This window comes from Centroberyx gerrardi, chromosome 3 (assembly GCF_048128805.1).
Source record: "Centroberyx gerrardi isolate f3 chromosome 3, fCenGer3.hap1.cur.20231027, whole genome shotgun sequence".
Taxonomy (NCBI): Eukaryota; Metazoa; Chordata; class Actinopteri; order Beryciformes; family Berycidae; genus Centroberyx; species Centroberyx gerrardi.
This window is the reverse complement of record NC_135999.1, coordinates 19174323-19188782: the sequence shown is the minus strand read 5'-3', so window position 1 is coordinate 19188782 and position 14460 is coordinate 19174323. Positions and strand designations below refer to the sequence as shown.

Below are 14460 nucleotides of genomic sequence, written 5' to 3'. Positions count from 1 at the left end.
AAGGTTTTGTTCCATCTCTCTCAACACTGTTTTAACCACTCAGTGCCTCAAATGTCAGTTCTAACTTCAGAAATGTGCTCAGGGGGAGGGGGCATCATACTTTCCACGGTGACTGTTAACACGCAATGAACAATCAATCACAGTGTAGTAGCGTCTCATGTCCCTTTAAATGCGGGTTGCGTAGATCCTTCATGAATGAAACCATGTGATCCAAACATCATTTGACGTCTGGCGCCTCCGACCATAGACTAAAACAAGCGAGGTAGGAGTGGATAGACCTGGGGATCTGCGAGAAGGCGTGAGCGAAAAAATATATTTCTCAACTGTCGGGGCTCAACACCGGGTCGGCCATTCCACGGTAAACCTAACCTTCGGAGGTGCGGTGGACGAAGGTGCCGTTTGACTTCTGGTGAGTCAGTTTGTCGAAATCAAAACTAAAAATCTGCTCGGTGGAAGTGCTGAATATAGAGATGTTGTTTTGCTGAGTGTGCACGCCACTGCCACTGCCGCTGCCACGCCGTTATCGCCACCGAGTGTGGGCGCGCTCATCTCGCCGCTCGTCCCGGTGTGCGGTGCTGCCGCTGCCGCCGCTCCGCTGACCGGTTCAGCCGAACTAGCGACATCTATTCACACAGGCGAAGCACTCGGCGCGCCGCTGCGTTTAAAGGGCTGTAGTCTCCTAGTGCTGAATCATCACGATCCGGTCTTCAGCCAGCCCCGTACAAGCTCATCCGAGCGCGGTCGGTCGCTCGCACGGCCACGCCGACCGACCAACCGGGGATTTCATAAGAACATAGACAAAGGGGGGCTGCCGTTGCGTAGCCTACTGTTGTCAAGCTTTAAAAAGCCATGTGTCGGAATTACTGGGAGCAGCCCGTGTAGAGACTTCCAGAGCAAGTAGGCTTTATCGGCTGTTGATATGGCCGGGGATTCCCCCGTTTCGAGGCGACTAAACGGCTAGTTAAATATCTAGAAAGGTTAAAGTAGCTCGGGAGCTGTCGGGAAAGCAGAGAGACAAGTTACAGCCGCGGAGAGAGCAAATAAAAAATCCGGTAATAACACATAGCTACCCCGAGTGTCCGAGGTGCTGAAACGGCGGCGAAGACCAGCAAATAGCGGTGGACCAACTGAAGCAGAGACGCGACCGTTGACAAATTCACTCCGTCTGTTGGTTCTTTGACAGGTAAGATGGCCAGTCAGCTGTTCGCTAAACGCATCTATATTATGTTTGTTTTGGGGTTTTTTTACAGACTCTGAGATGACAACCTCTCCAGCCCGCTTGCTTACTTTCAGTGTGACAAAACTAAATCTATGATGATTTAACCCAGCGACAACAATAAGCAGCCGGGCTGACAATCTCGTCTGTTTGCAACTGTCAATATTAGGCTACCCATCTAACAGCTATAGCCTGGCTGTTACTAAGAGGGCAGCGGTGACTCTGCTTGGGCGACTATTTCATGACATTTGCTTTGTGTCAAACGGGGTTCTTCCCGCAGGCCTTCAGTTCAAATGTCTATTATCATCCTTAGGTTCTTAACTGGACGATTAATTTACTTTATTGTCAGTGTAAACCCACAATTCTGTCTGTTTTCTGGCTAGCCTGGTTGTTACACTGACTGGGCTCACGGCAGAGATGCTGATTCATCACAACGTTGTGTTTCTCAACGTTTGCGCGAGCAGAGCGGAGGCATGAGGGAGCCATGGCAACATGGCACCGGCGGCAGGCGGACAAAGGTCTGGCGCGAGGGAAGGAGCTCGGTTTATTGGGGGGCTCGGCTTTGAAATAAATAGGGCCTAGTCATGTAGTGGATGTTGACACATTTATGGAATAATTAGAGCACATGCAAGGAATGAGTATGTAAGAATGTGATTAGGCTGGATTTGTTTTTTGTTTTGTTTCAGTAAGCTTTGGTTGTTTTAGCGAGACGTGCATGTGCATTCTCATGTTCATTCTAATAGATTTTCAGTTAAAGTGAGTTGAAAAGACAGCTGAGGCAGAAAAGAGAATCACAAATGTGCACAAAAGCATTTCAGGTTCACCCATGGCGATGAATATCAGGCTGCAAATTATTTAGAAGCCTAACCAGTTTTTTTTACTTTACAGAAATATTTGACTTGAATAAAACGTTTTCACTTTCATGAGCAGTCAAGCAGCAACACTGGCTGTCCTGGGTATCTGCAGTGACTTCATTCACCTGCTTTCATTTTGAACACCTCTGAAAAATATCCTGCCAACACACAGTCAATACAAACTACTGCAATGTGAGCATGACTACAGAATGTTTCATGCCCACAGAATAATTTTCAACAGCACATTTGGCTTGTTTGTAATTATCAATAAAGAGAAATGGGGGAAGAAAAAAAAAGTCTGAATGCTGGAGGGGAGAACAAATTCCCATGACGGTTAATGATGAGAGCTGACTGCTCATGAACTCACACAGAGATATGTGTGCTAAAAAAAGAAAATGCTTTACTGAAGCCAAGTATCACTTTAAAGACATGGGTTGTAATCGAATGCCCTTTGATTGATCTTTTTTAGACAGGCCATTATCTGAAGCCGGGTAGCAACCTGGATGAGCACTGCACCTTTTAAACACTGAGGAGTAATAGGGAAGCTCTATGGGCTCAAGAAAAACAGAAACTTCACCCCCTAATGACTCCATATCAGCAGCTTTAGTTAGAGTCAGCACTCTGCGGAGTGTATCAAAAGTATGTAGTAAGCAAGTTGGCAAGTACTGTAATAGAGGGTCATAATGATGAAACAGTTGTATCAGTATTGGAGAGAAAAGCCCCCCCCTCACCCCCCCAACCCCCTTACTCTCCCTCTTTCTCTTTCTTTCTCTCTCACTCACACATGCACACACACACACTCACACCCTTTTCCCATTTCTTTTTCTCAGACAGAGCACACACACACATACACACACACACACACACACACACAACCTAGGGGCTAAGCTTTTTATACTTGGTATCAGTATTTAATCAGTGCTTGAAGTGCATTTCTCTGTCAAGTACTTCCCCATCCTTCCCTGGTGTTCACGGTAATTGAACGCTGACCAATGCTTATGTGTGCAACTTTGCTGATGGTGGCGGAGCGGCAAGGCGCAGAGCAAGGGATGAAGGAAGAGGGAGAAGAATGAGAGATGGGATTTGTGGAGAGATTGAGAACAAGGACCTTTTTGTCTTCAAGGCATTCCCCTGAAAATGCTGAGGCGAAGCAAATGCGCTCTCGCTTGACAGATGGCGTTTTCACTTGTTACTTACCACAGCTAGTTTCTTTGCCTTGTCGTGTGTGTGTGTGTGTATGTGTGTGTGTGTGTGTGTTCATGTGAGAGATACTGAAGAGAGAGCAGGAGAAATAAAACACATCTACAAGATGCTAAGATCTAGTGTAGCCCTAGGGGGTGTGTGTGTGTGCGAAACGGGGTAAGCACCAAGGTTAAAAACAAATCTGTGTGTGTGTGTGTGTGTGTGTGTGTGCACCTGCATGTGAATGCAAGACGTAGGAAGGAGGTGTAGCAATGGGAAGAGTTTTTACCGTTAGTTGACAATTACAACATTTTGCAATTTGTGCAAGTGACAGTTGATTCTTTTCCATCTCTTCACGATGTCTGCGCTCAAATGAAGTTCCTCTCTTCACGAGGAAGTCCTAGCTAATAAGTAGAACATCACTCTATCCTAACACATCAGAGACGTGTATGTGTGTGTGTGTGCCTTCGTATAAACTTGTTTGGTTGTGTGCACGTACAAGGGTCAAGTTGATGAAACACTGTGCAAAACCTCCTCTAGGTGTGTTGGGGTATGATGGATGGGACAGGCGCTATTGAGCTAAGACAGGTGTTTACTCTGTTGGAAAGAAGAACTCCGCTCCGGCTCGTCTTATCGATTAGTGTTGTCAGTTTTGCAACTTAGAAACTTTGTTTACTTTGTATTTGAGAACCGTGTGTGATGTACGTGGGTGTGGGTGTGTGTGAGAGAGAGAGTTGTGTGTTTGGCAGAGAATTTTTAAGTAGCCTCTGTGTGTACTTATGATCTTGTTTACAACTGGGATGTGTATCAGAAAAGTCTATGTTATGCTAGCAAATTTCTGAGAAGAAACTTGAAAGCTTGGAGAGAGAGCGGGAAAAACAGGAGAGCCTTTAGAGAGGAGGGAGAGAGAGAGAGAGAGAGAGAGAGAGAGAGAGAGAGAGGTGAGGATGAGAACAAAGAGGAGGAGAGTCAGGTGGAGGAATAAAAAAAGAAAGAAATAACAGAATCAGAGAGTGGGTGAGAGAGAGAAAGGGAAGCAGTGGGGCAGATCAATAGTTGAGTGTTTTTCTCTACAGTAATGATGAAATATGGTGTAAGCAGATCTGGTGCATAATCATTGCTGTGCTCCACTGTTTTTCTGCTTCTGTGTGTGTGTGTGTGTGTGTGTCCTAGTATTTTTGTGACTTGTGTGTATGTGTGTCTCTCCACATGTTTTTTTCCCCCCAAGTTTCCTTATTTACATAACCTCCCTGAGAACCGGAAAATTATAAAATCTAGATAAATCCCATCGCAACACAAGAAGGTCAGAGGGATTAGGAGATGGACAATAAGTTGAAACTCAGTTTAAGTGGCTCACATTACAGGATCCAACTTTCCCTGGCCTGGGATCCTCGTGGATCACAATAACCACTATTACAAAGCTGCTTTTCTGTATCAATAATCTCTCTCTGATCAGTCCGCTTGAGGTCAGGCTCTCATGTGTTGCCCCTGAGGACCCATACAGCCTACGAGGGTTTATTTTGGTGCTTTTTGAGAAGGCTTGAGCCTAGATGAGAGCATGGCTCGAGTAAAAGGAGACTACTCTTTCCCCCCCCCACACACACACACACACACACAAATGGACACACATACAAACCATACCAATGCATTAGTTTTGTATGCTGTGTTGAGATACTGAGAATGGTTTGTAGCTATAGAGATGCAAAGCCGTGGTAACGGGAGAATCTGTATACCAGAGGTTGTCTTCCAGTTGCATCATCTCTATGCGCCAACTTGCCGCATTTTTCAACTGCAGTGTGACGATCCCAGAATTGTGGTGTGAATTTCTGAACCATATTAATAAAATCACCGGGGATCAATGCAAGGAGCAGAGAACAGGAACAGAACATGCCAAAGATAAGAAATGGTGTGTGCCTCAAATCTTGCGCCTGCCCTTTCCCTCCACCTGTAGCACTGAACTTGTTTCCATGCAGCAACGGTTCATCACCAAGTTTTCATTTTCCCAGTTCGCATTGAAGCCTAGCTCTAACAAAACACCTTCTAACTTTTGTTCTGAAACAAAAGAGGTGCATCTTTACGGTACCTCTACCAAAACACATTCAAAAATATGTATGTTTCTAAATTTAGCTGTGGGGGGGAAAAGACTTGTTGGCCTCTGGAGTCAAATTTCTTTTTTAAGGATTAAACCTGCATCTCAAAAAGGCAGCAATCGCATGTTAAAGAGTGCGACGGCTGGTTTTGTGTTTCCTTCAACACTGTGCAAGTCGATCTTGTGTTATCTCTATTTTCTCTGCTCTTTACAGCTGGAATCTCTCCGCCAGATAGGAACCGTTTTTTTTCTTCTGTTATACGCATATATTAAACACAAGTGCGCACTTGCACACACCCGTTCTGTGTCTGTCTCACCCTCGTCGACAAAGTTGTTCAAAGAAAAAGAGACAGACTGCTACAGTGGAAAGGTGGACAGTGCACACACACATACACACACACAAATGCATGTAAACACTGTGTCCTTTGTGCTTGCGTGTTTGTGTCGTTCACTTCTCCCTGTTTGATCTACAGTAAGTTTATGCTTTCCATTTTCCGTTCCATTCTTGAATGTTTGGCATCAAAGGCAAGAAGTTTTCGATGAAATTTCCTCATTATGCGACTGATAATGATGAATGCATCCCCACAGAATCATACTGTGCTTACTTTGCTGCTGCACTGAAACAGAGCAAGTTTCTCTCTCAAGTTATTATTTTTTAGGATTTTTTTTCTGCTGACCTGGGCTGTACAGTGTCTAGGGGAAATAAACTAGCATGTCGTTTAACTTATCGCTGTCTCCCTTGCAGCTCTCTGTGTTTCAGTTATTCACACACACACACACACACACACACACACACACACACACACACACACACACACATACACACACAAAAGGAGAGAACCAAATTAACCTACAAGGTTTCTCTCCTCTCCAAAAAAGCCCTTACGAAATACAAAATTTAAAAAAAAAAAAAAAAAGGAGCCGGTGCTCAATTGCCTGACAGTGCAGTTTTTTTGCTTGTGTTGGGAAATTTGTCATCACACTCCGACTTACTACCTGGAATGGGAAAAACGTGTCGACGCCAGGACTTTTTCTTGCCTTTAATAACACACTCACACAAACACCGTCTCGCACACACTTAAACAGTGTGCACACAATACCCTTTTTGAACCAGCAGAGAAAAGTGTGAAAGTGATCGCTCCTCTATCTGTGTGTGTGTGTGTATGTGTGTGTATGTATATATATATCTATATATATAGATATGTATACATATCTATACTGTATATATGAGTGTGTATATATATGTATATATATACATATGTATGTGTGTCTGTATATATATCACCAAACCAGACTCTGCTGTCATTCTTTTTCATGTCTCTACCTTCTCTTTGCCTGTTTTCTCCTCTCCTCCCCTCTTGCTCTGTCTGTGTTATCATGCTTATTTCACGCTCTGCATACCTCCTAGTTAATAGCTTCCTACTCTTTCTCCACAGTTCGAACTCATGTCTTCTCTCTCTTGGTTCACCCCCCCATCTCTCTCTCTCTCTCTCTCTCTCTCTCTCTCTCTCTCTCTCTCTCTCTCTCTCTCTCTCTCTCTCTCTCTCAGTCCATTGCCCGATATCTCTGCTGTGAGCCTGTTCCCTCTCTAACTCAGGTTGCCATTATCGCTGATCTGATTCCTAATTCTCAATTAGCCACCACACAGTGCTCACCGTTAATTATTTACCAGCTCCCTCAATACCCCCAGCCCGCACTAGATCAATGGGCACCGCTCCCCTTTTTCACACAGGCGAGGAGGGCAGGAGCCAGAAATTGAGTTTTTCGGCGCTCCAAGGTTTTAATTCCTGCTCCCTACGTTTCACTCTGTCTCTTTGTCTCTTTCCATCATGTCCTCTCTGTGTCCTACTGTGTGTCTTCGCTCTCCCCTGCCTGCCTCGATATACTGCCACCCTTTGTTTTCTCCATTACTGCTCAGAGAGCCGCTGGAGGGAGGAGGCTCCGTCTAAGACAGTTGGTTAGGCTGTTGTTGTGGTAGGAGGATTATTCAATAAAGATGGACTCGCCACTGCATCGCAAATGACTTGTGGCTCTTAAGTTCTATTCTTGATCATCTCTATATGCTGGCGTGTTTATGCTCACGTACACCCACACACACCGGCCCCGCGGGTCGTTGTAAATCGCCTAATCTGGTTATTTGCTGTCTGTGTGTGCATGCATTGTGCATGTTGAGCGTAATAGGAAGTCTCTTTCTAAGAAACTCCTCTCTGTGCGGCGGTAGAGACCAGAGCAAAAGGTTCTCTCTCAAACAAGATTAATTAGAGCGCTGTCTGGAGCCAGGAACACACACACACACACACACAGACTTCATCATCCTCTTCGTCGGCACTAGATGAAGTGAATGGATCTGTGCTATATGTCTTGTGCCATTTCTCGTGCTCTTTAATCTATCTTTATAAGCCCCGTGATCATTGTGTTCACCTATGTGACTCCTCCGCAGTACTTTTCCACCACACTATTACTCTCTTTCTCATCCTTTCACCGGGACTTGATTTGTCAACAAGACAGGATGTGCAGCTTTTCCTGTGTGTGTGTGTGTGTGTGTGTGTGTGTGTGTGTGTATGTGTGCGTGTGTGTGTGTGTGTGTGAGAGAGAGAGAGAGAGAGAGAGAGAGAGAGCAGAGAGAGAGAGAGAGAGAGAGCAGAGAGAGAGAGGACCAGCAGGTTTATTGCGTCGGATCAACTTCAGAACTTTTCTAATTGGAGGTTTTAGCCGTGGTCGTTGCTGAGTTCAGGTTTTTTTTTTCTTTTTTCGCTCTCCTCCTCGACCCCAATCCCCCTCTCCATCCCTCTCTCCCTCCCTCCCTCACTGGTCCTCTCTCCCCCTCCCCCTCCCATTCCCCCTCCGTACCCAACAGCTAAGCTCTTACAAATGTGTTGAGGATGCATTTTCGCCCAAACGCGTTCCCACCCCCTCTTCCTCCTCCACTGCCCTCCCTCCCTTCTTGTTCCTCCTCATCGGCGATCCTCCATCCTTCTCCCCTGCACCTCTGTCCTCCTCCTCCTCCTCTCCCCCTCCTCCTCCTCCCTACTCACTAGCCTCTCTTTTTCTTCTCTTCTTCTTTCTCCCCTGTCATTTGCACCCCCTCCACCCCCCTCCGTCCTCCCTCCATACTCAGCGTTTTTCTCGGCTGTGGGTGTGATGTCTCCGCTGTAACGCTAATCAGCTCTGGAGACGTCAGCATTCTTTCAGTCCCCCCCCCCCCCCCCCCCCCCCCCTTCACCGCCCCCCCCCCCACCCCACCCCACCCTTCTTTTCTACCTAGTCTCGCTTCACCTTGCTATCCTACCACCTTTCTCTCTGCTCCGTCTCTCCCCTCTTTTCTCCCTCCCTTTCTTCTCTTTTCTGCTCTTCCCCATATATTTTACACATCTCCGCCACTTCTCACCTCTTCCTCCATCCCTCTGTCCCCGTGTCCTGTCCTCTGTGTGTGTGTGTGTGTGTGTGTGTGTGTGTTTTCTCTCCACTGTAACAGTAAGCAGCTCTGCTCTTGAGTCGTCAGCGTTCTTTCAGTTGCTCCATAAAAATACAGCCTGCCACAGCAAAAAAGCTGTCTGTTGTAGCAACAGTGGCTGTGGCATTGACCACACCGCAGCGACCACCCTGCAATCAGGATGGGAAGGACACCTTTGGCAAAGTGTGTGTGTGTCTGTGTGTGTGTGCATGATGAATGGCGATGCCTTTGCTCAGCAGATGATCCTTAACCTGGCTGACTTACACATGGCCTTAGCTTACGGCATGCAGACACACACACAGACACACCAGTAGTTTATTACAGTTTTATGCTATGGTGCAAGTCAGGTTAAATGTTGTCTAGCCTTGATGAAATATGGTCCAAACTTAATAATGTCATTTGCCGGTTGTTTTTATTTAAAACAACTTATTAATTACCATACATCTTTAGTGTGAGTGGCCCAAGTGGGAATCAAACCTCTATTTATGTACACTGAACCATGTGTGTGTGCAGTATGTTCATTATGTGTTTTTCAGGACATATGTGTGTGTTCCTGATGTGTGTCTAGCACTTCAAATACAGCTATATTTCCATGTTTGCGTATTTACAATAGACCAGTTTGCATGTGTGTTATATTGTACCCCACTGGCATGGCGGCATGGGAGTGTGTGTGCGTGCGTGTGCGCCGCTTCCCGGCATTCTTTTTTGTTTGTATGGAGATGGGGCAGAGGGGGGATGGGGTCTTGGGCACAGGGGAAATAAGACGGTGCCTGGCAGGGAAAGAGCCGCCTTCTTGCCCCTCTGTTCTCTCTCCCCATCCCCCCCCCCCCCCCCCCCCCCACCCTGAGCCTCATGTCTTTGATCCATCTATTGTGCGATGATGCACCTCCAACTGAGGAAGGGTACGCTGCATCCCAGCAGAACACAGAGTGCAGTTAGCGCACGAGGATGGAAGACATTAGATTATTGGGATGCAGCTGTGGTATACACACGCTAAGTATGCACACAGTAAGAGAGACCTCTGGGTTTATAATTGACTGATCCTAACCCATTAAGGAGTGCTTGAAGATGTGCGTCTACTTAAGTCAAATGTTATTCTGGATGAAGCCATAGCAAGGAGCGGCTGTTTAGTAGCTACTTCTTAATAAACCTTGTATCTGAGGAATAGTCTAGTATTGCTCTTTTCCCACATCTTCCTTAATTCACATAGACTTTTTGCCAAAGGACGTTGAGCTGCTGTATGTTTGTTGTTTGTGTGTGTGCCTGTATGCCCATGCATGCGCGTACACGCACATGTGTGTAAGTAGTAGTGTACGTTTCTCTTTGATCTACGGCTATTTATAACTGCAGGATTTGTGGTGGCACACACACTCGCACACCCTCACACGCAGATAGAGGTGCATTGTGGGGGAGGCTCACTGGCACACTCTTTGCTGTGCCTTTCACAGAAAGACAATAACATCCTCATCAGAATGAAAGGAGAAGAGAGAAGCACATTGCCTCATGTCGCTTACATGTCATCACTTCTCCAAACAGAGGCTCAATTGTTAAAATTCCACCCAACTTTTTTTTTAATGGTTGAAATAAATCACTTATTCAAAATCTGGTTGAACCACCTACTGTATTTTAAAACTGGCCTTTATGTGAAATGCATGAGCATTCACAGAATAGGCTGCCTACTGAACCAACGAACCAACAAATTGATTGGATTGCAATTTAAACCCAGAACTGAAATTCTGATTCAGCAGTGTCAATTAGGTGTGGTGGTTTGGCTGGAGAGCAGATTTTGTATCAACTGTGTTTTGCCGATCTAAAGTTCCTTTTCTCGTTGACTGTAGCCTTGACCCCGTCATGCCCTTTAACCTTTCACATGCCTACAGCTATTTCTGGGGCAGTCCCTCACAATTTAAAAAAAAAAAAGGGGGGGGGGGGGAAGAGGAGTAACAAGAGAGAGGCGGGGCAGGAAAGGGGAGATGAAGAGTGACAGAGGAGAGCAGAAATGTGCGTGGTGGAGGGGAGGGGGGGGGGGGGGGGGGGGGGAGTGAGTGAGTGAGATCAGGAATCTGCTGAGTCATCATGACTGGTCTCATGATGATCGCTCAGCAGCCGCAACAATAGCTGCCCTTTATCAAACACACACACACACACACACACGCACTGATCTGAGAGATGAGAGCCGGACCAACGCACTATACAAAGCATCTCATTGAGAGCTTGTGGAGATGCTCATCTGCGGCGCTGTGTGCTCTAAGGACTGATCTCATCTTTTTCACTTCCCCACTCCCCCTGTGTTGACTTCTGATTCATGCTGTTATGTCTCCATCCTTTTGTCTCTTGTTTCCACTTTGGCACGAATACCTATACATCGTTTTTCAAAAGCTCAAGTTTTATTTGGTGTGATTTGTTTTGTTATTTTAATCCCTATAGTATATATCTCTCTTTTTCCTTCTGATGTCTGTACTATTCTGCAGTCTCTACAGTAAAGTCTTGGGTAAGGTGTGTGTGTGTGTGTGTGTGTGTGTGTTAAAGCTGTAACAGTTGGTTTTCCCCTGGAGTCCTTCCCACTTCCTCTTCTTTCACGCTCATTTCGTTGCTGTTGGCCGAAAGCCAACCAATGAGAGTTCTAGAACACAAAGGTAGTGGGCACTGTCTGAATAACCACCAGGAAACAGGAAGCCAGGGAAATTCTAAGAAATGTTAGTGGGTGTGTGTGTGTGTGTGTATGCGCGTGTGTCTCTCACTTTCACTCAAACAGTCCGACACAGATGCATCATAATATGCTCACGTCGAACAGCAGAATTGGATCTGATATGTCTCCTCTAGTCCTGGTGGGTGTTGATCTGCCACAGACAGCTTTTCAACTGGCCTTAAAGAACAGTTATTGTTCTTCTAACACATTGATGGTCTTCTTTGTTTTTGGATGCTAGTATTCTGTTCACTGCCTTGAGCCAGAACTTGAATGGTCTCCTTCTCGACCTTATGTCAGATTTTTTTTCCCCTCATTCATGCTCAACACTTCTCTGTTCGACTGAATGGCGCGGCTAATGTTTTGTATCCTCCTGCGTCTCCTCAGGTCTGTTCAGAAGAGCAAGGCTCTTGTGGCATGACGACGACTAATAAAGGAAATAAAGCCTTGAAGGTAAGAGAGCGCCTACGTTGTACACTGAATTCCTTGCGTTTGATAGATTGCTTTTGCTGTCTTCTGAAAATATACAGATTTGGAATATGACTACGTACTTCATTGCGTACTTTCTCTCTCTCTCGCCCTCTCCCTCCCCCTTCCTCAGGTGAAGCGGGAGCCGGGGGAGAATGGCACCAGCCTGACTGATGACGAGCTGGTGACCATGTCGGTGCGGGAGCTGAACCAGCATCTCCGAGGGCTCACGAAAGAAGAGATCCTGCAACTGAAACAGCGGCGGCGCACCCTGAAGAACAGGGGCTACGCGGCCAGCTGCCGGGTGAAGCGCGTCACCCAGAAGGAGGAGCTGGAGAAGCAGAAGGCCCAGCTGCAGCAGGAGGTGGACAAACTGGCCAATGAGAATGCTTCGATGCGCGTTGAGCTGGATGCGCTGAGGTCTAAGTACGAGGCATTACAGACCTTCGCCAGGACTGTGGCACGGAGCCCGACCGTGGGGGTCGGGGTCAGGGCCGGAGGGGGAGGAGGAGGAGGAGGAGGGGGAGGGGTGCCGTCATCCGTCATTGGGCCTCTCATACCAGGGAAGGTGGCGACGGCAACGAGCGTGATTACAATAGTGAAGTCAAAAACAGATGCACGGTCTTGAGGGAGGGAAGGATACATGAGGGTGTATTAGGATGGAGTTCAGCTGCATCAGAGTAATCCTCTTCCTCCGCTGGCCGCCTCTCCTCTACCTGCACTGACTTCAAAGAGCTGGGCAGCTGTGATCACACCGCCTCAGCATGTTGCTGTAACCGATCTCAGATCAGTGCAGGTAAAGGAAAGGAGGGAAGCAGAGGAAGATTCCTGAGACTATTAGGATGCAGCTCTTGGTCAGTGCATGATCATTTAGCACAGGACAGATACACAGGGTTCCCACGGTCATAGAAAGCCTGGAAAAGTCATTGAATTGTTGTTTTTTTCCAGGTCTGAAAAACTGCTAAAAATTGTAAATGCCCAAAAAGTTTTGGAAAAACCATGCAATTTTGTTGCCATTTCAATCAGTCAAGTGTTTCTAGGCATCTGTAGGTACTTAATGACCCAATTACACATTTGCACTCTGAAGTGCTAGTTTGACCTAGTGAAACCAAGATGTGGGACATTTAAATCAGCAATACCAACAAAAATATTTTAAATGTTCTAAAATATTACACCTATTGGTATTGGAAAGGGTGTTATGGATTAGTCATGGAACAGTCACGGGATTTGATTAACAAAAAAAGCGTTGGGACCCTGGTTATAATTATGCCGTATAATTCCAAAAGAATACAACCTACAGATTTCACTGTCTGCAAAGAAGTCCCATATTGCTCCACGAAGCCAAGAACAAACGAAGAACTTTTTCAGAAAAATACTATAGAAAATATATATTACACAATGGTGATAACTGTATTTCTACTGTTTTGTACTGTGTTGTCATTCACATGAGGTCCAAAGTGTATTCTCTGTGTGTGAATTGTTATATATCAGGAATTCTGTGAAATTCTGTGGTGCGTGTTTGTTTTGGTATTGCTATATTTAGTTAGCTGTATTTTTTCTAGTCTAACACTTTCTCTGTCCGACTCGCTCTCTCTCTCTTTCTGTTTCTCTCTCTCTCTCTCTCTCTCTCTCTCTCTCTCTCTCTCTCTCTCTCTTATCTCTCTCCTCTCTTTGTCCTTCCATTTTTCAATTCCAACTGGCTTCCGTTATTAGATACTTCCTGGCTCTACAGGAAGAGGAAAAAGGCAATTGATATTTACAAAAAAAAAAAAAAAAAAAAAAAAAAACAACACACCACAGAATGGTACTTTATCTGAAAGTGGATAGACATTAATGCAAGTCATTGACATTGTCTTAGTACGTGAGAATCTTCAGGGAAACGGTCGTTTGAACACCAGGGCTGAATTTAAGATGAAGTTGTCTTCTCTCTCTTTGAGTTCCTCTCAAAGGATATTGAAGAAATTTGGAAGGGCAAGTGCCTTGGTCTCCTACGATATGCATCAAGAAGAAGTCTGGAGGACATGAGGAATGGTGGAAGGGTGGTGGAGATTCAACGCAGGTGTCTGTTGACTTGTGCTTATACCTGTGCTTAATGGAATACACTGACCAATCAGGAATCAGGTTGTGACAGCATTTAACTATCGCTGTGTATTGTTGTAAGAGCTGTGTAGTAGCCATCAGGATTATAATAACACCCATTTATGTGACTTGGCAGTTCCTCCATTTAGAAACAAACAGTTTGCAAAAACAGGAGCTCATTTATTTGTTTTCTTTTTCTTGCACAGAATCTGCTTTTTGGAAAGGTAATATAATGTGCTTTTAAAAGGAACACTTAAAATGCTTGTCTGATTTATCTGAATTACTTATTTGGTTAATTTGTTTGTGAATTTGATTGGCTACTGGCTCAAAGATCTATGTTATTATGCCTACAAAGAAATTTGTACTTCGAATCAAATTGGTTTACCCGTTGCATTCCTCTTACTTTTAACCGCTGAGCTCACTTGTTGTGCA

The 14460-nt window shown here is 45.5% G+C and overlaps 1 protein-coding gene across 3 annotated transcripts; it reads left to right on the top strand.

Annotated features, from left to right (window-relative positions):
* The first annotated feature begins 283 nt into the window (after positions 1 to 283).
* On the top strand, positions 284 to 13563 carry mafgb (v-maf avian musculoaponeurotic fibrosarcoma oncogene homolog Gb). Of its 3 annotated transcripts, none has more exons than XM_071915308.2 (3): positions 284 to 409; positions 11869 to 11934; positions 12083 to 13563. In XM_071915308.2, exons 2-3 carry the CDS (start codon positions 11899 to 11901, stop codon positions 12575 to 12577), a joined length of 531 nt encoding a protein of 176 aa, XP_071771409.2. In that variant the 5' UTR covers positions 284 to 409; positions 11869 to 11898; the 3' UTR covers positions 12578 to 13563. The 3 variants fall into 3 exon arrangements, with proteins under 3 accessions (XP_071771409.2, XP_071771410.2, XP_071771408.2); XM_071915309.2 differs by lacking the exon at positions 284 to 409 and adding an exon at positions 1122 to 1183; XM_071915307.2 differs by lacking the exon at positions 284 to 409 and adding an exon at positions 11572 to 11623.
* The last annotated feature ends 897 nt before the right edge of the window (positions 13564 to 14460 follow it).

Excerpts from the sequence above, each read along its gene's own strand:
- mafgb (XM_071915307.2), top strand. The coding sequence starts at position 11,573 with ATGCTCACGTCGAACAGCAGAATTGGATCTGATATGTCTCCTCTAGTC. Across the intron at positions 11,624-11,868 it reads ATATGTCTCCTCTAGTCCTG|GTCTGTTCAGAAGAGCAAGG; the intron begins GTGGGTGTTGAT and ends GCGTCTCCTCAG. Across the intron at positions 11,935-12,082 it reads AAGGAAATAAAGCCTTGAAG|GTGAAGCGGGAGCCGGGGGA; the intron begins GTAAGAGAGCGC and ends CCCCTTCCTCAG.